Source organism: Equus asinus, chromosome 2, assembly GCF_041296235.1.
Source record: "Equus asinus isolate D_3611 breed Donkey chromosome 2, EquAss-T2T_v2, whole genome shotgun sequence".
NCBI classification, from domain to species: Eukaryota; Metazoa; Chordata; class Mammalia; order Perissodactyla; family Equidae; genus Equus; species Equus asinus.
The window spans coordinates 122780963-122800386 of record NC_091791.1 but is presented as its reverse complement, the minus strand read 5'-3'; the positions used below and the strand labels follow the sequence as shown (position 1 = coordinate 122800386).

At 48.1% G+C, this 19424-nt stretch overlaps 1 protein-coding gene across 4 annotated transcripts; it reads right to left on the bottom strand.

Moving 5' to 3' along the window:
* Positions 1 to 126: 126 nt before the first annotated feature.
* SH2D7 (SH2 domain containing 7) lies at positions 127 to 18225 on the bottom strand. 4 transcript variants are annotated; one of them, XM_070504375.1, is made up of 6 exons: positions 10545 to 18225; positions 9136 to 9225; positions 5703 to 5868; positions 5205 to 5417; positions 3178 to 3867; positions 127 to 1728 (listed from the first exon to the last, which is right to left on the bottom strand). In XM_070504375.1, the coding sequence occupies exons 1-6, from the start codon at positions 10718 to 10720 to the stop codon at positions 1642 to 1644; spliced, it is 1422 nt and encodes a 473-aa protein (XP_070360476.1). In that variant the 5' UTR covers positions 10721 to 18225; the 3' UTR covers positions 127 to 1641. The 4 variants fall into 4 exon arrangements, with proteins under 4 accessions (XP_070360476.1, XP_070360477.1, XP_070360474.1 ...); XM_070504376.1 differs by having other exon boundaries at positions 127 to 1692; XM_070504373.1 differs by having other exon boundaries at positions 5205 to 5868.
* Between the last annotated feature and the right edge of the window lie 1199 nt (positions 18226 to 19424).

Sequence of the window (19424 nt, the reverse complement as noted above, 5' to 3'; positions counted from 1 at the left end):
TAGGAAATGTTCGATGGTCCCTTTTCTCCTGGTCCTTGAAATCCTCTCAGGGTTGACCACTGCATTCCTAACTTTTATTTCAATGCTTGTGTCTTTGGGAGGAAGACACATCTGTGCCCCGAATCTTTGACTGAGCCCCATGAAGGACAGATGGATGTTGGAAGAGAACTGTTTCCATTTCCCTCATAACAATAGGAATCGTGGTGAACATGTGTGGAGTGCTCACCGTGGGTCAGGCCCAGGGCTAGTTACTTTACCCTGCATCCTCACAACCCCCCTGGGAGGTAGGGACTCTTACAGCCCCATTTGTCAGAGGGAGAACCAGCCGAGCTAAGAGGCTGCCAAGGGTAGGTTTTCCCCAGCAATGTGAACTGAGCCACCTGCCCAGGGATGCAGGCAGGGAGGAGCAGGGGCCTGTGATGTTCTATCTGGGGATGGTCAGTTCTGTTTTCCACCTCCTATGCCCGGGGGCAGTGGGGAGGGAGCAGCAGGCCAGTTGCTCACCTTTATGGAGGTGGAGACACATGGGTAAGGGAGGAAGCAGATCCCGAGGGAAGGGGATGCAGGAAGAGCCAGCCTGACCTGCGGGAATGGCTGTAGTGAGTGGGCTCTGAGTGCCCATGTCCAGAGCTGGTGCCTGGGTGAGGCCCTAGGGGCTCCTTGAAGGGCAGGGCCACCAGGTTGGGTCTGGGTCTCATGGGAGGGGCCTGAAAGCCACCCCTCAAGGCCAACACTGGCTAGAGGCAGAGGGCAGATGAGAGTGACCTGGTCATATAAAGATGGCCGGCAGGGGGCCACTGGGTGCTTCCAAAACCACCCAGGCTGACCCCAGGCAGCGAGCCAGGCTTGGACCTACCTTAAGGGGCATCTGCACAGCCTCTGACTATATAAACTCAATCAGGTTGCTGCTGTTCTCTGGGCTTCAGTTTCCCCATCTGCACACGAAGGGGTCAGACTAGGGTCTGCCTGGCTTGCATGGTGAGGCTGGGATGTAAGCAGTGGGCAGAGAGTGGCTCAGGGGGTAGTCCCTGGGAGCCTGGCCACTCCAGCATCAGAACCATCACCCCTGAGGCTCGGGCTTTGCTGCCACTTGCCTGGCTTCTTGCCCTAAACCCATGGGGCAGGAGTAGGGATGTAGCTCCTGGCCCTCTCCTCTTTGTGCTGATAGGGCCATGAGAAAAGGAACTGGTTTGACCTCAAGAGCAACTGCATGATGTCACTCAGCCAGTTAGGAAAAGACCTGCCCTAGCACAGGGCCTGCCACATGCTCAGTAAGTGTTCCGTGGGGGGAGGCAGGCTCAGCTGAACCAGGCCTCAGCAGGTTCGTCTCGGAAACAGGGTTGCTGACCCCTGCCTTTGGCCAATCCTCTCTCCTCTCGGGCATTGATTTCCTCCTCTGGATGGGTGGGAGGCTCTTGGCAAGCAGGACATAGCCCAGAGCTATAGGCAGCTGGAAGGTCTCTTCCCACCGCATCTCCAAGCAGGCACCTAGGTTCTGTCTCTGAGCCTGGTTCCACAGCAGGCTGGTTGGATCTGAGGGTCCAAGGTTGCCTTCTGGTGGGCTGAGGGCTTCCCAATCACCCCTGGCGTAGCCGGAGTCCTGGGAAACCCACTGGTGGGCTGCTGGAAACCAGACCCTCCTCAAGATTTGTGCTTCTTGTCCGTGAAGAAGAGCCTCCGGAGCTTGTCAGGCTGCAAGGAGGGAGAAGAGGCTGGAGCCTGGGGTCCCTGGACAGGAAAGGGGAGACCCAGCCTCAGAGGGTCCATCGGCATTGACCGGGGTCTGGTGTTCAAGCCCGGAAAAAGGCCAGGTTGGAACACCGATGGTTGCTCCACAAGCCTCTCACAGTGCTGGAAATTCCACCTCCAGCCTCTGGTATTTGATGAAGGATTTGCCCTCTTCTGCTTAAGCAGACTAAGGGAGGAAGGGGTCTGGAAAGGGGGTGGAGAAGAAAGGCCATTTCCCACGTGCCCTCATTGGAGTTCCCTGGGGCCCCCAACCCCCAGCACTCTCTGCCCTAGCCAGTATCCTGGGTGGAATGCAGATGGGTTGTGCATGATGCCACCAGGGACCAGAGAGGACATGGGACTTTTCAGGCAGGGGAAGAGCAGACATGGGACGTGGCTTCTGTGTTTCTTAGAAGGACTGTCCCCCAGGCAGAATCTCTGGTCCCAGGAGAGTCAGGGTGGAGTGAGCTCTCTGTCCCAGGGTGTGTGGGCACAGCTCTGCCCCAAGGGAAGAGATGGCAGAGCTTCCTGTGAAGGCCTTTCAGCTGGGAGCTGAGGGTTTCACTGTTCAGGCCAGGAGAGGAGGTCTGCTCATGCCGGAGATCTGAGGCTGTCCCCACAGGGAGTGGACTGTTCTGGCTCATCAGCTCCAGATATAGTTGGAGGACGCCAGGGCTGAGGGCTCAAGAGGGTTTCTTGTGCCTCCCTGGGAAGCCCTGAATACCTCCCTCCGCCCTCCTGATCCCTGCATCCCCTTTCCTCCTTTCTCATCAGAAACCCTCAGGAACAACAGCTCTGTTCACCAAGAGCCATCTCTGGGCTGTGTCCTGAGCATGTGAGGATGTCCAGCATTATCCTCTGGGCAGCCACCCCTGGACACAGCCAGAGGACCAGTCCATTTTACAGATGAGGAAATGGAGGTCCTGGGTAGGGTTGCTAAATAAGAATACATGATGCCCAGTTAAATTTGAATTTCAGATAAACAAGGAATAATTGCAGTATTTAGGACATACTTGTGCTAAAAAAAAAAATGCCCATTTATCTGAAATCCAAATTAACTGGATGTCTGTCTTGCCCAAAGTCACATGGCTAGGGACTGGCTGAGCTGTGATGAGGGCCAAGGCAAGTCAGACCTGGAGGTAGGGCTCCTTCTCCACGCCTTAGAGGCTCTGAGACCCCTTCAGTAGCCAAGAGAGAGGGGCAGGGATCCCTGGTCTGCAGAGAAAGACCGCAGAAGGGCCTGGAAGCCCCCATCTTACATCCAAACCTAACAGCTGCCTCTCCCACCACCTTCAAGCAGATGTTAGGGCTGGAAAGCTCTGGGCACCTCTGGGCAGCGGTGGTGACCTGACCTGCCCATGCCTGAGGGCCATAGGTCCCTCCTACCACAAGTACTCTCTAAGGGCTGGCAGTCACCCCACCCTACCCTGCCCTGCCCAGGGAGCCCACCTTGTGTGTTCGTCCAGTCTCCTTGCTCTTGACTGCTGGAATTTGTTCATAGGTGTTTCTGGGTTCAGGGAGCTCTGGGGCCCCCGAGACCCTCTCATAGCCACAGTCTGTGGATCCTGACAGCTTGCTATATGTGGGACTGGTCCCAGGATGCCAGGGCCTGGCTGGGCCACCCCAGCTGACTGGGATCTGCTCATAGGTACTGCCACCTTCTTGGTCTGGCACATCCTTGGCCTCCTGCAGGAGGCCTGCTGTCTGGATGAGCTCAGAGGTGTCTGTAGAACTGCCTTGTGAGTGGAGCTGAGCCCTGTGGCTCAACTTCGGAGACTCCTGGCTCCAGATAGCAGCTGAGGATCCTAGGGCCTCAGAACTGGGAGGCAGGAGGATGCCCCAGGAGGTAGGAGACACTGTAGGGCCCTGGTCTGGGCTCACCTCGGAGAAGGCAAACCCTAGGCCATCAGGCCTGTTCTGGCTTCTATCTGAGATTCTCTTTGGGGTCTCCTTGCCTGTGGAGCAGGCCTGGCTGCCAGCTGGAACTGGCCCATGCCTGCTGGACATGTCTGTGCCCAGGCCTAGCTGTGCCTGGTTCGTCTTCCTCAAGTCTGCATAGATGATGTTGTTGGGGCCTCCAGAAGACTTGTCCAGAAGGGAGGTACTCCTCTCAGGGAGGGAAGGCACCCTGCTGGGGGCCTGGAGAAAGAGGGACAGAATCTCTTAAAAGTGACCCATGGATAAGAGGCGCTCGGGTAAACTGAAGTTCTCCCAACAGGCTGAGGCTTCCTGTCATGGGCTCAGTTTACCTGAGTATCATGTACAGGGATTGGTTGGCATTCAGGGCCCCTGCCAGCTCTCTAGGCCTGTGAGTATAGTCTTTGTTTTGGCATTCAAGGCCTCAGGTTACCAGCTCTGCCTCCCACCCAAGCTCATCCTGCCCTGCTCCTCTCCCCTTCAGGATGGTCCACTGGTCCCTCAGAGCCCCCGAACCCATGCTCCCTTGCCCTTCAGAATGGCCAACACCCAAGTCCATTATTCATGTTTATTCAACAAATATTAAGTGAGCACTGACTGTCTGCAGACACTATCCTAGGTGCTGAGGGCTCAGTGATGAATGAGACCAACTCTTGGAAGTTTTTGTTCTAACCTGGGAGATGGACAGTATACCGTTCTGTATTATTTAATATGATTGATGTAATACATGACAGAATAATATATCACAAGATAATATACTGTCAGGTCATGATCTTCTATGAAGAAGAACAAAGCAGGGTATGAGGATAGAATGACAGGTGGGAAAGGGGGTATTTTCTACAGTTTAGTTGGCCTTTCTGAGAGGATGACATAAAAGCAGAGAACGAAATGCAGAGAGTGTGAGCTATGCAGATATCTGGTGGCAGAGAGTACAGCAAGTGCAAAGGTCCTGAGCTGGGCACAAGATGGGTGTGTTCAAGGAAGATCCAGAAGGCCAATGAAACTAGAGAAGAGTGAGAAGGGGGAGAGGTAGCAGGGCATCTGGTGAGGCTCTTGTGGACCCTGTGAAGATACTAGATTTTATGCTAAACATGAGAAGAAGCCTTGGCATGCTGTGATCTGATGTATATCAAGAAAAATCTCTCTGAGCCCTTCCCATGAGGTGCTATGGAGGAGAATAAGGTGTTGACTCACAGGCACCTGCTCTACAGTTTACAGAGGGATTTTTCCAGCATTTCCTATCCCTTCTCTCATTCAAGCCTCACAGGAACCTCAGGAATGGTAAACTGAAGCTCAGAGAGGTTACGTGACTTTCCCAAAGTCACACAGCTAGAAAGCCCAAGCCAAGGTTTGAACCAAATCCAGCTGGCCAGAGACAGGCCCTGGCATGGGTGAACCACCGGGTGGTTCCAAGCTGGGCCTGCACATCTCTGGGCCTGATTTTCACCCTCTGCAGCCTGGGGGACTGGCTAATGTGACCTCTCAGGATCTGACTGGACGTGGCACCTGCATTCCTGGTCTAGCAGTCCTGACCCTAGCTGGCCCAGAATCATCCTCACCTCCACGCTTTCCTCCTCGGAGAGGTTCCAGGGACTCGCATCAAAGCTCTTCTTTGTGTGGAGGAAGGAGACCTGGGGCTTTGGAGAGGGGCGGGGGCTGGCAGCCTTGTCTGGGACCACCGTGGGGGTTGCCGTTGCAGGTGGATTTTCCAGGCCTGGATTGGTCTGGTGGAGGCCCAGGGTGATGGCGTCGTACAGATCATTGTCCTCTGGCTGGGGGTGGTGGGGGTACAGCAGGCGCGTGGTCATATATCCCCAGCCATACTCCAGCCACCTGCCAGAGGCTGCTGGCAGGGGACTGAAACATCCCAGCGGGTCCCTGACCTCGAGTAAGACACTGCCTCGGTCTCCTCTTTTCAAACGGGGACCATGAGCCTGCAGTGACTGCCCCTGGACAGCAGTAAACAGGAAAGGCAAGAAAAGGCACCCGAGTGGTGAACACCCCATGCCTGGGCACCCTGCCCCGCCACCCTCACCCAGGGGAAGGGGGGTGCCTACCCGGGGGCAGGCAGCAGCCAAGGTCTCCCCGAAGGGCTCAAACTGCACCTCCTGGTAATGGCGCACGAGCTCGGCCAGGGTCCTGTGGCTGTGGGTGTCCCCTGAGATGAGGTAGCGCCGGTTTCGAAGCTGGTTGATGACAAAATGCCTACAGCGATCGCTGCCCCTGCAACACAAGCTCTTGTGGCCTGGGGCTGCTGGCCAGGGGCAGCCCAGCCTCAGCCAGGGTCAGAGCTCGGGGCCTATGTGCAGGGGAGGGGCTCCAGCACAGACTCGGGCCATGCTGCCCACTTGGGCCTTGGTGTGTTCCTCTATAAAGTGGGACTGACATCCAGCAAGTCTAGCCTTGTGGGTGGGCTGGGAGCTAGGGAGTGGTTTTCAAACCATGAGGCCCTTGGTTACTGGGAAGCATCCAGGCCTGCTCTAGTGGGACCAGGGAGGGAAGGGCCAGGCTAGGGTGGGGCAAGTGAGGCACTCAGGTTGGGTGCAAAATTTAAAGGGGCACCACAAAACTCAGTAATCAAGAAAAGTAAAAATCCAATATTTTAGAAAATCAAAATTAATACCAAAAAATCTACAATAAAGACAAAGTCCGACCCTGCACTTGCACTACTCAGCCTCACTTGCCCCACCCTCATCCTGGATCTGCTGAAAAGATGGAGTTCCAGCTCCCTCCCCCACTCCAGGCTGTAAAGTCCCACCCTCTTCATTTTCCTTTTTTATGGAAGAGTGATACATACACAGTGAAGTGCACACGTCAGCAGGGTGCAGTTCGATGAATTTCCACCTATGAATACTCCCATGTAACCACCACAAAATAGAAAACATTTCCAGCTCCCCAGAAGATTCCCTTGGGTCGTCTTCCAGTCTAGGCCCCAAAGGCAGCCACCATTCTGATCCCCATCACCATAAATTAGTTTTGCTTTTTATGGAACTTCATATAAATGGAATCTTACAGTATCTCTTTTTTGTGTCTGGCTTCTTTTACTCAACATTTTATCTTTGAGATTGATTCATGTCCATGTGGAATTAGCTTCTTTTTTCCACGTTGATGTGTAGTCTTCCATTTAATGACACAATTTACCTATTCTGTCGATGGATATTTAGGTTATTTCCAGATATGCTGTTACAGATAAGGCTGCCGTGATCATTTGTGTACATGTCTTCAGGTGAAGATGTGTACTTACTGCTGTTGAGCATACACCAAGGAGTAGAATTGGTGGGTCAGGCATACACCTGTGTTTAACTTTAGTAGATTATGCCAAACCATTTTCTAAAATTGTTGCAATGTATGAGAGTTCCAGTTGTTCCACGTCCTAACCAACTGTCCAATACCCTCTTGTCTTTTCATTTTAGCCATTCATTGTGGTTTTCCTGTGTATTCCCCCGATTACTGACGCTGCTGAACACCAGTATGCTGCCCTTTTGCATCCCCTCTTCTATGAAGGCTCAAGTCTTTTGCATTTATTCACGCATTGTCTTTGCTTTATTGATTTGCGGGAGTTCTTTATACATTCTGGAAATGGATTCTTTGTTAGATCTAGGTATTGCAATATATAATTTCTGTGGCTTGTCCTTTTACTCACTTAAGTGTATCTTTTGATTAACAACAATTCTTTTTGTGTGTGTGTGAGGAAGATTGGCCCTAAGCTGACATCTCTTGCCAATCTTCCTCTTTTTTTCTCTCCTCAAAAGCCCCAGTACATAGCTGTATATCCTAGTTGTAGGTCCTTCTAGTTCTTCTGTGTGAGACACCACCTCAGCCTGGGTTAGTGAGTTGTGTGTAGGTCTGCGCCCAGGATCCCAACTGGCAAACCCTGGGCTGCTGAAGTGGAGCATGCAAACTTAACCACTACGCCACCAGGTCGGACCTCAAAATTCTTAATTTTAAAGAAATCCAATCAATCTTCTCTTTTATGGTTAATACTTTTGTGTCTTAAGAAATCTTTGCTTATCTCAAAGCCATGAAATTTTTTCCCTATGTTTTCTTTTAGAAGTGTATTGTTTTCTAAAGTGCTTTTCTCACTTGGATCTATGATCTATCTAGAATTAATTAATTTTTGTGTGTGGTGTGAGGTGGGGTCACTCTTTCCATATCCAGTTGCTCCCGCACTGCTTCTTGAAAAGACTGGCCTTTCCCCCACTGAATTGCAGTGGAACCTCTGTTGTAAATCAGGTAACCAAATGCATGGGACTGTTTCTGGACTCCATTCTGTTCCATTGGTCTATTTGTATATCTTTGAGCAGCCTCACTTTGATCTCTTTTATAAGTTGGAACTCCACCTAAGATCACATTTGAAAAAAAAAGCCCTAATGCTGAAAAGACATTTGAAAACTGTTGAGTTCATATATTTCAAAGTGTCCAGCACAGTACCTGGCACACAGAATAACAATAATTATTTTAATAATGACCAAAATTTACTTAGTCCTTACTCTGTACCAAGCACTGTCCCAATCACTTTAAATAAATGTATACACTCATCGAACCCATTCAACAATCCTATTAAGTAGGTACTACAATGTTCCCATTTTACAGATGAGTAAGAAGGCACAGAGAAGCGAACTAACTTGCTCAAGGTCAGGATTTGAACAGGGGCAGTCTGAGCAGTTGATAATTCTGAATCTGAGGCCATTGGGAGAGTCTTCTTCCTTCCTTCTGCCTTCTAAACCCAGCCTACTCAGGGACAGGCTCTGACATCACCATCTCTGACTTTGTCCTGGCCATCTTGTCTCCTTTTCTCTATCCCCACTGCCTTACCCTAGGCTAGACTTTGTCATCTAGCCCAGACCTCACCCCCCAAGGGTCCCCACTGCCCACATACCTCCACATCTATCTTCCAGTCCTCCCTCCATAGGCTGCCTGAAGGATCCTTGCAAAACCAAAGTCTGACCAGATGACCCTTCACAGTCCACAGACCTAGCCAGGCATCCAAGGCCATCCTGCGCTGCCCCCGCCCATCTCTCCAGGCATTCCTCCCTACCATGCATCCTGCTGCACCCAGCATCTTGTGCCTCCCCACAACACCTTAGTCTTCCATGCCTCTGTGCTTTTGCACATGCAGTTCCATCTACTAGAAATGCCTTCCTAGACCCCAAACACACCTCCTATTCTGCCTAGCAAGTTGCTAGTCTTCCTTCTATCCTGGGCTCAAAGCTCACCACTGTGAAGCCTTTCCCATCCTCCCCTCAGGAGGAGGTTCTTCCCTGCTCCCCACCCACCCCTTTGAACCCTGGAGTTTCACCCTAGTATTTGGCCATTGCAGCTCAGGAAATGTCTGATGAGCATGGGATGGATGAACGAGGGAGTCAAGGAGTCAGGGCCCACAGGGAAAGCCAGGTAGTGTGGGCTGGTGGGGCCTCTGTCCTTATCTGCAAGGTTAGGTTATGGGAGTGTGAGCCTGCCTGCTCCCTTGCGGAGGTCTTCTTCTCTTACCTGTAGGACAAGATGTAGCTGGTAGCCCGGTCACTGAGGCGAATGAGGAAGGAGCCAAGAGCTTTGTCCCTGAGCAGCTGCTCCGTCTGCCTGGGCAGAAGACATGCCGTTAGCTGAGGCCTGTGCCCTTACAGCGCAACCTTAACATCCCTGCTGACCACGCCCATGAGTGCTAGACCCAGTGCACAGACCTTCAACCCTTTATAGAGGATTCCCTCAGGACTTTGGCTGGGTCTGTGGTCTATCTGGGCTCAGTTGAACAAGCTCAAGACTCAGTCTGGGGCTTGGTTGCAGTCCTGAGGCCACAGTCACCACCCTTCACTGCAGCCTCACCAGCAGCCACTGACCCTGGCTACCCACTTTCCACCTGAATGGCTCTGTAACAAGAATGAATCCATGTAGCTGGAGATTTTTAGGGTTGTGAGGTCCTTGTCTCTGGACCGCTGTGTACAGCTGTGTAGGATGTGCACTACACAACAGTTTCTTCAGGGAGAAGGTGCTGTTATGTCTGGAGTCTGGTCACAGTAGCAACTCATAGGTTTTCATGCCCCCTGCATGTTTCCCTTCAGCCTCAGGCAGCTATGGATATTTCTAAATGGTGCCAAGTATTTTAGAGGCATGGTGAAAAATTCCAGCTGTCTTCTGGTTTAGCAGTTACATAGACCAGAATTCCCTCACCTACTTACTCACCAAATACTTACTGACTACCTGCTTTGTGCAGGACCAACTGTAAATTTTGCAGGGCCCAGCACTAAATGAAAATGTGGAGCCCCTTACTTAAAAAGTAAGAACTTCAAGATGGTGACAGTAGAGCATTAAAACAAGAATAATGTCCTTCTGAGCAGAGGGCCCTGTGCAACTATACAATTTGATACCCATAAAGCTGGCACTGGTTCAATGCCAGGTGCTGTGCCAGAAGGACCTCATGGCTGGCTGTATCTGTCATTCCTTCATCTAGTGCTTTGGCAGTTTGGAGATCCAGCCCAATCAGAGAACCCACCCCACATCTTGGCCTTTATTCCTGGGGCAACTGTACAGCCAGGTTTGCCTGGGATAGTCCCCACTTAGAACAGTTCTCCTGGGTTAGGTACTAATAGAGTTCTGGTCTGAATGATACATGATATGTTACCCCTAGTTATTCATCAAGTTATTCCTAATTCTGCTCCCCCCTGCCCTCTCTGTCCTAGCCCTATATTCAGAGTGGGAGTGCCGCTGCCGCCCACCCTGCCCGCAGAAGCAGCTGCCAGGGAACGTGGCGGTCCTGTCTGTTCCCCTCCCACTGCCTCCCCAGGGCCCTGCCCAGCCCAGGGAGAGGGCAGGAACTAGTCTTCTCCCAGAGTTCCCAGACCATTTTCTCATCCCCAAGGGGCTGTGAGCTGTGCTGGGCATGTGGACAGGGGCAGCCTTACTTGCGGGTGACGAATCCGTGAAACCAGGGGGGCAGGGCTCCGTTCTGCAGAATGAGGGGGGCCTGCGTCTCCATGAACCATCTCAGGGCCAGCTCCTGCAGCTCGGCCAGGGCCTGGTTATCCCCTGCCCCCTCGGGCCCCCTCCCCAGGCTGAGCTGCTTTAGGCTGCCCTCCATTCTGGGGAGCACTGAAGTGGAAGCAGAGTGCTGACCACCCACAGGCCTCTATATCTGTATGTGCTCTGCCTCATTTGCCTGAGTCCATGCCCTCCCCAACCCCCGCAGCACACAGGAGTCCTATTGTCACCTCTGGGCTCCTGGCTGATCTCTCTGAGGTTTTGGGGTGGAGCACCTTGGCCAGCTGGAGACATTAGGGGGAGGGTCACATTAGCAGCCACCGTGGGGTAGGGGAGGAGATCCCTGACTTCCTGCCAGCAGATGAGCTACCCTACTGGGTTTGGCCCTTCTTCTCCAACCTCCAGTCTTTGTCACATCTAAGGACCAGACCTTGGCTAAAGTCCACAGCAAGGCCACCGTTAGCAAAGCAGTGGATTTAAATTCTATTTATCCTTCCTCGTGGAGGCCTCTTGCCTCTGTGCTGATTAATTCCTCCTTCCACTCAAGATTTATTGAGTGTCTACTGTATGCCACATACATCTGGGCCCTGGGAATAAAGCAGTGAATAAAACAGCATTTTGCCCTCGTAGCACATGCATTCTAGAGGAGGGAGACAGACCACAGACAAATACATACATGGAATATGGCACCAAGTGTAAGAAGCACTCCAAGAAAAAGAGAGAGGCAGAAGAGCATGTGGGTCATATTATTTAGGTAGGGGGTCTGTGTTGGGGTTGGGGGAAGCCTTGCCCAAGAGGGCACACTGGACCAGTGGAGGAGGAAGTCAGGCAAGTGTCTAGGGGAAGAGATGCTGCTCATCAGCAGAGAGAAGAGTACGTACAGAGACTATGAGGTGGGACTTTGCTAGAAATCCCAAGGAACCACCCAGAAGCTGGAGTGGCTGGAGCAGGGGGGCCTCTGGAGTAGGTGGGTCTCCTAGAAGGGCTGCAGTAAGACCTTTGAGAGCAGGCTTTGGACCAGCTAGGGCACAGGATATTTGTTCATGCAAACATCCCTGAATCTCTAATATGCTTCCGAGCTTCACAGGAGAAATCCAGCCTTGGTCAAGAGTGAGGCAGCAGATGTTGCAAAGTTAGCCCCCAGGATCCGGGCTAGAATCCCACTTCCATGGGGCCTCAGGGAAGTTACTAAATTGTTGCAGATAGCTCAATTTCCTCATCTGTAAAATGGGAATGAATAATAATAAGCTACCTTCTAGACTCTAGAGTCATTATGAAGACTAAATGAGATAGCATAATGGTTAAGAATGAGGGAACATATATATAAATTCAAACATAGACAGAACTGATCAATGGTGACTGAAGTTACCATAGTGGTTACCTTGGGGAAATAATGACTTAGGAGGGGGCAGGAGCTGTTGGGTGCTGATAATGTCCTATTTCTTGATCTGGGTGGTGGTTTAGGTGGGTGTGTTCACTTGGTGAAAATTCATTGAGGGGGCCAGCCCGGTGGCGCAGTGGTTAAGTTTACACGTTCCACTTCGGCTGCCCAGGGTTCGCCGGTTTGGATCCCGGGTGAGGACATGGCACCGCTTGGCACTCCATGCTGTGGTAGGCATCCCACATATAAAGTAGAGGAAGATGGGCATGGATGTTAGCTCAGGTCCAGTCTTCCTCAGCAAAAAAGAGGAGGATTGGCAGCAGATGTTAGCTCAGGGCTAATCTTCCTCAAAAAAAAAAAAAAAAAATCATTGAGCTCTGCACTCTCGATCTATGCCCTTTCTGTCTCTCTCTCTTTCCCTCTCTCTCTCTCTCTCTCTCAATATACATATATTCTACTTCAACAAAGCAGTTTACTAAAAGAATGAAGCTACTACATCCATATTTCCTTGGTTCCAATTCCAGCTGACTAGCTATGTGATCTTGAGCAAATGACTTAACTTTTCTGGGCTTTAGTGTCTTCATCTTTGACATGGGGACTATAATACAACCTGTTGTAAGGAAGGTTAAGTGAGTGAAGTCCTTAGAACAGCGTTTGGAATAACATAAGCAATTAGGATTAACCATTACATTTATGATGATGGTTAATGATGTAATGACTGAAATATGGTGGATCTTCCCCTGTTGGTAACTATTTTTATTATTACTATTATTATAACTTCATTATGGTCATCTCAATCAAGATAAAAATGACTATGGCAGGTGTGTGATGCATATGATTTCGAGGAAGGGAAAGGGCATGAGGCAAACCTGCGACCTCAGTCTGGGCAGCTTATTCCCCATCTCTGATAGTCATTTTCCACATCTGAAAAAAGAGTAACAGGGCATCCACTTGCCTCACCTGAGGTTGGAGTGAAACAGTGCAGGTCACGCTCTCCATGCAGTGGCAGGCACATAGTCACACAGCAAGTGTTCCCAGAGGGTCAGCTACTGGGAACATCACTTTCATAAACAATTTTCAGCCTTGATAGTGAGGAACCAACTCCAGCCAGGCAACACCAGGATGGATTCACATACTTACTAATTGATCTTCCTGCCACAGATATAAGTCAGGGATATACTGGGGTCAGAATGGAAATCCCAGGCCCAAGCTGGCAAGGACTGGAGTTTTCCAAATTAGGGCAGAGGGATGGGTGGACCTTTATTTTCCCTAACCTTCTCACTGAAATTCAGCATTTCTTTCCACGGCAAGTGTAGGGAACAAACCTCATTAGTGTTCGCAGCACCTGTGACTGTCACCAACAGAAATTTGGTGATAACGGAAAGGATATTTTCATATCACATTTCATATCACAACAGCAAAGGATATTTTCATAGCACATTACAACTGTTGCTGACATCTTAAGATATCATTTTCGCTCATAATTACCTTAAAATTATAATAATTAGACCCAGTGCTGGATCTTGTTATTTAACATGCTAATAAAGAAGCACATTGTATTACTACATCACAAATATTTTGATAATCCTATTTTAATATAATTGCTTTCCACCATAATTCTACGTATTTTATTCTGTGCATTTAAAAACACTATCCTTGGGGCCTGCCCAGTGGTGAAGGGGTTAAGTTTACATGTTCTGCTTCAGCGGCCCGGGGTTCGTAGGTTCGGATCCTGGCTGTGGACATGGCACCGCTTGGCAAGCCATGCTGTGGTAGGCGACCCATGTATAAAGTAGAGGAAGATGGGCATGGTTGTTAGCTCAGGGCCAATCTTCCTCAGCAAAAAGAGGGGGATTGGTGGCAGATGTTAGCTCAGGACTAATCTTCCTCAAAAAAAAAAAATTTAAATAAATAAAAACACTATCCTGAGAAGAAGTCCATGGGCTTCACCAGATACCAAAGAGGTCATGGCCCAAAAAAGGCTAAGAAGCTGGGGTCTGACCCACAGTTGGTCAGACCAGTGTAAAGTCCTGGAAGTATTCAAATACAAAGAAATGTGTGTCTATAATTTTCCATGATGTGTTCTCTCTCCACCTCCCTTTCAGGCCAGATTTTTTTATGAGCAGAACCTGGTCATTTGCATAAGAAGACAAAGGCTTTGTGTACAACCTCAGGGCAGAGCCCAGGACAGCTGCAGGCCAGGGGTGAAGATTCCAGAGTCAGGCAAATAAGGAATCTATATGCTCAGAGGAAATGTGAGGCCGAGGAGGGGTAAGGCCCAGGTTTGGGGGTATCACATGAGCTCCGTGAGGGACTGGGGTAGATTGTCTCTGACAGTGCTCCACCTCCCACTGTTCAGTTCATCACTTGTGGTCACCTACCAAGGGCTGGGCCCTGGGACATAGAGATGACACTGGAGCAGCCCTACCCTCTTTCTCCACCCCTGGGTGCCCAGAGGTGTAAAGAGAGGAGTTAAGAGGCTTCTGGAATCAGACTAATTGGCCTAGAATACCGGCTCCCACATTTGTTGGCTTTGTGACTTTGAGGGAGGTACTGAACCTCACTGTGTCACAGTTTCTTCATCTACAAAAATGGAGGGGAGAAAAAGTGCCTGCTTGGTAGGGTTTGGGGATTCAGTGAGTTAATCCATGCAGGACAGTGGCACAATGTGGGAGGCACAATGCACATGCAAGAAATGTCAGCCTCAGCTCCAAGTCATTGCCAAGCTGGGAAGTCCCCAGAATTCTAAGTCTCTGTCTCATCAAAACTTCCTTGTCCTGGATTCTCCTCTCTCAAAGTCATACTTCTCCTGTAGGACCAGTAGATGATAAAAGATTTTCCAATCAACTTCTCTCTCCTGAGGGTACTCTGTCTGGCTTGCCCTCTTAGGGGGAAACCTCCGAGGTTTCTCCAGAAGGATGCTCAGAGGCAGTGTCTCTCCAGCCATTTTGATGAGGCTCACTGAGTGTGGCCAGAACCCCAGCACGAAGCTTCCCACTCCTGCTTTCTTGAGCCTGTGCAGTGGAAACCCAGTACATTGCCAAGTGCTGCTGGCAGCCAGACTCCCAGGTAGAAAGCCAAAGTGGACTTTTCAGTAAATTCTTGACACATGCTTGTTTTAGTTTACGAACACTATATTTTCTTACCTCTTAGTTATTCCATTAGTGGGCATGAATTTGTTTGACAATACTAGGGAGTGGAGAATTGACAATCCTGTTTCTTTTCTCTCAAATTGTCTGCCTTAATATCCTCTGTATTCTGTGCCTAGAACAGTGCTAGGAATAGTTAGATGCTCAATAGGTGCATTTTAAATTATTACGCAAACATATGATATGTCCGCATGGTTTTTAAAAGTAAAAAATATAAAAAAGTATCCTTAAAAATATTCTTCCTCACTCCTATTCAACATAGTACTGGAGGTGTTGGCCAGAGCAATTCGGCAGGAAAAAGAAATAAAAGGAATCCAAATAGGTAACGAAGAAGTAAAACTCTTGCTGTTTGCAGACGACATGATCTTATATATAGAAAACCCCAAAGAATCCATAGAAAAACTATTAGAAATAATCAACAACTACAGCAAAGTAGCAGGGTATAAAATCAACATACATAAATCAGTAGCATTTCTATACACTAACAATGAACTAACAGAAAAAGAACTCAAGAACTCAATCCCATTCACAATCGCAAGAAAAGAATAAAATACCTTGGGATAAACTTAACCAAGGAAGTGAAGGATCTATACAATGAAAACTACAAGACTTTCTTGAAAGAAATTGACGACGACATAAAGAAATGGAAAGACATTCCATGCACATGGATTGGAAGAATAAACATAGTTAAAATGTCCATACTACCTAAAGCAATCTACAGATTCAATGCTATCCCAATCAGAATCCCAACAACATTCTTCACAGAAATTGAACAAAGAATCCTAAAATTCATATGGGGCAACAAAAGACCGTGAATTGCTAAAGCAATCCTGAGCAAGAAAAACAAAGCCGGCGGAATCACAATCCCTGATTTCAAAACATACTACAAAGCTACAGTGATCAAAACAGCATGGTACTGGTACAAAAACAGGTCCACAGATCAATGGAACAGCATTGAAAGCCCAGAGATAAAACCACACATCTATGGACAGCTAATCTTCAACAAAGGAGCAGAGGGCCTCCAATGGAGAAAAGAAAGTCTCTTCAACAAATGGTGCTGGGAAAACTGGACAGCCACATGCAAAAGATTGAAAATTGACCATTCTTTTTCACCACACACCAAAATAAACTCAAAATGGATCAAAGACCTAAAGATTAGGCCTGAAACAATAAGTCTTCTGGAAGAGAATATAGGCAGTACACTCTTTGACATCAGTTTCAAAAGAATCTTTTCAGACACTATAACTCCTCAGTTGAGGGAAACAATAGAAAGAATAAACAAATGGGACTTCATCAGACTAAAGAGCTTCTTTAAGGCAAGGGAAAACAGGATTGAAACAAAAACAGCTCACTAATTGGGAAAAAATATTTACAAGCCACTTATCTGACAAAGGGTTAATCTCCATAATATACAAAGAACTCACACAGCTTAACAACAAAAAAACAAACAACCCGATCAAAAAATGGGCAGAGGACATGAACAGACATTTCTCAAAAGAAGATATGAATATGGCCAATAGACACATGAAAAGATGTTCATCATCGCTAATCATCAGGGAAATGCAAATCAAAACTACACTAAGATATCACCTTACACCCGTTAGATTGGCAAAAACATCCAAAACCAAGAGCGACAAATGTTGGAGAGGTTGTGGAGAAAAAGGAACCCTCATACACTGTTGGTGGGAATGCAAACTGGTACAGCCACTATGGAAAACAGTATGGAGATTTCTCAAAAAGTTAAAAATAGAAATACCCTATGACCCAGCCATCCCATTACTGGGTATCTATCCTAAGAACCTGAAATCAGAAATCCCAAGAGTCCCTTGCACCCCTATGTTCATCGCAGCATTATTTACAATAGCCAAGACGTGGAACCAACCTACATGCCCAGAAACTGATGATTGGATAAAGAAGATATGGTATATATACACAATGGAATACTACTCAGCCATAAAAAAAGACAAAATTGGCCCATTCACAGCAACGTGGATGGACCTCGAGGGTATTATGTTAAGCGAAATAAGCCAGTCAGAGAAAGACGAACTCTATATGACTCCACTCATAGGTGGAAGTTAGTATATTGACAAGGAGATCTGATCGGTGGTTACCAGGGAAAAGGGGGGGTGGGGGGAGGGCACAAAGGGGGAAGTGGTGTACCCACAACATGACTAACAAAAATGTACAACTGAAATCTCACAAGGTTGTAATCTATCATAACATTAATAAAAAAAAATAAAAAATAAATAAAAAAAAATATTCTCCCCCCAAGTATTAAACCACATCCAGCCAGTTCCCATCTCACTCCTATAGGTAACCACTGTTATTCATTTCTTGAACATCCTTCCTAGGTTTCTTTATGCATATCCAAATAAATATGTCTATTCTTATTTTCCTCCCTTTCTTATATAAAGGGTAGAATACTATACAATGTTCTGCACCTTGCTTTGTGAAACAATTTAATAATACATCTTGGAGCTCCTTCCATTAAAGTACATAGAAGGACGCCATTCTTTTTGTTACAGCTGTGTGGTTTTCCCTCATATGGCTGCACCACAATTTTTGTAAGATCTCAGACCTCACCACCATTGACCATTTTTGGGTTGTTTCAATGTCCCCCCGCCCCCAACGATGCAGCAATAGATAACCTTGTACAGATTTGATTAAGTGTAAGAGTGTATACATCCATGGAATACATTCCCAGAAGTAGGATTGCTCAATCAAAAGGGTATTTGCATTTGTAATTTTGATAGATACTGCCAAATTGCCATCTTTACGGGTTGTATTCATTTATGCTCAGTAAATGTTGAATGAATGAATAGAAAAATGGATAATATTTTCAAGTTCAGTCATTTTGGGGCCCCCAGCTTCCAAGAAAAACTGGAGAGAAGGTTGACACTGGTTCAGAGAAGTCACCAATTTTACTGTGACTCTTTGGCCCCTCGATGCCGCGGAGCAAGCTTGTCTTGTCATCTGTAGGGCATGGCTGCTGGGGTGGGAGGGCGGTACCCAGAGATGCCCCTTAGAGCCATCCTCTCACCAAACACAAGCTTTTCTGTTTTATTCATAGGTTGATGGCCAGGTGCTGGGAACTTTCAGGGGCCTCTAAAAATGTCTGAGACCTGAAAAAAACAACCCACCAGCATTGGCTCCAAAATGCAAAAAGAGAAAACCGCAAAATCACAATTAATAAATGTATGAATAAATGTCTATACAATGTAATATTGCATCAGCTTCATTTAGTATTCATAAAAGTTTCATCGTATCTGAAAATGGTTTGGAGATCAGATTGTCTTACCTCATAAGAATTCCTGAGTGTGCAGGAAAACTGCCAAGAAATTGTTACCAATTGTCAAGTAAATGAATCTCAAAGCCAAATCATCTGAAAGCAATATCATGAAAATAATCTTTTCTGAAGAGTTCAAAGCAATGTATATATACATATATAATTTTTTTAATGTGGCTGTGTCATTAAAAAAAATTACACACTTATTTGATTCGTAGTGAGATGGGGATTCCAAAGGTAAGAGTGTCTTGGACCTCCCCAGGTCTTAAAAACTCTGCTAGCTCCACCTGCTCCAAGAAGCACCCCTGCAATGGGCCTATGGGTTTCTGACGTCCCCAGAGAAAAGAGAAACCACCCCTCAGATCAGAGGGGCTCCTCCTGTCATTTTAGCAGCAAGAACAAGACACAAATTAATTTCTCTATAGATTTTCCAGCCTCACCAGTGAATAGTTCTGAGTCCCACATTAAAATGAAAATCTGCAGAATTGTGTGCCGTTTGCTCGTGAGAACTGAAGAAGGGACAAGCATTTAGGATTAGTTTAGGGCCCAGTGAGACGATCACGGGTCAAGGACCACTTGTTGAGAATCTTTGTTTTCTAGCTTCTTGGAGGCTAGACAGCTGCCATGGGGCCTGGCACAGCTGACAGGTTGGACAGCCAGGACCCCTGGGGTTGCCCTTCACTTACTCCTGTCCCAGTCTCCCCTCCCCTCTCTTCAGAGCTGGGGAAACGAAGGCCCACAGTAGATCTCTAATGACCTGTGAGCCCCTACTATGTGCCAAGCACTTCAAATACGTGCATACATGACTTCCTTTCATCTTTATAACAGGTATACAGGGCAGTATTGCCGTCTCCATTTGTCCCCATTGTAAAGACGGGAAACGGAGACTCAGCACAGGAAAGGGCCTGCCTGAGACAGAGTAAGTCAGTGGCAAGGCCAAGACTAGAACCTGGCTGTCCCATCCTGCTTTCCCTATGTATGCTGCATC

Coding starts and splice junctions, on each gene's coding strand:
- SH2D7 (XM_070504373.1), bottom strand. CDS start 10,720: ATGGAGGGCAGCCTAAAGCAGCTCAGCCTGGGGAGGGGGCCCGAGGGG. Junction 3,868..5,204: donor CCGAGGAGGAAAGCGTGGAG/GTGAGGATGATT, acceptor CTCTTTCTCCAG/GCCCCCAGCAGGGTGCCTTC. Junction 1,729..3,177: donor AGACTGGACGAACACACAAG/GTGGGCTCCCTG, acceptor TTTCCTGTCCAG/GGACCCCAGGCTCCAGCCTC.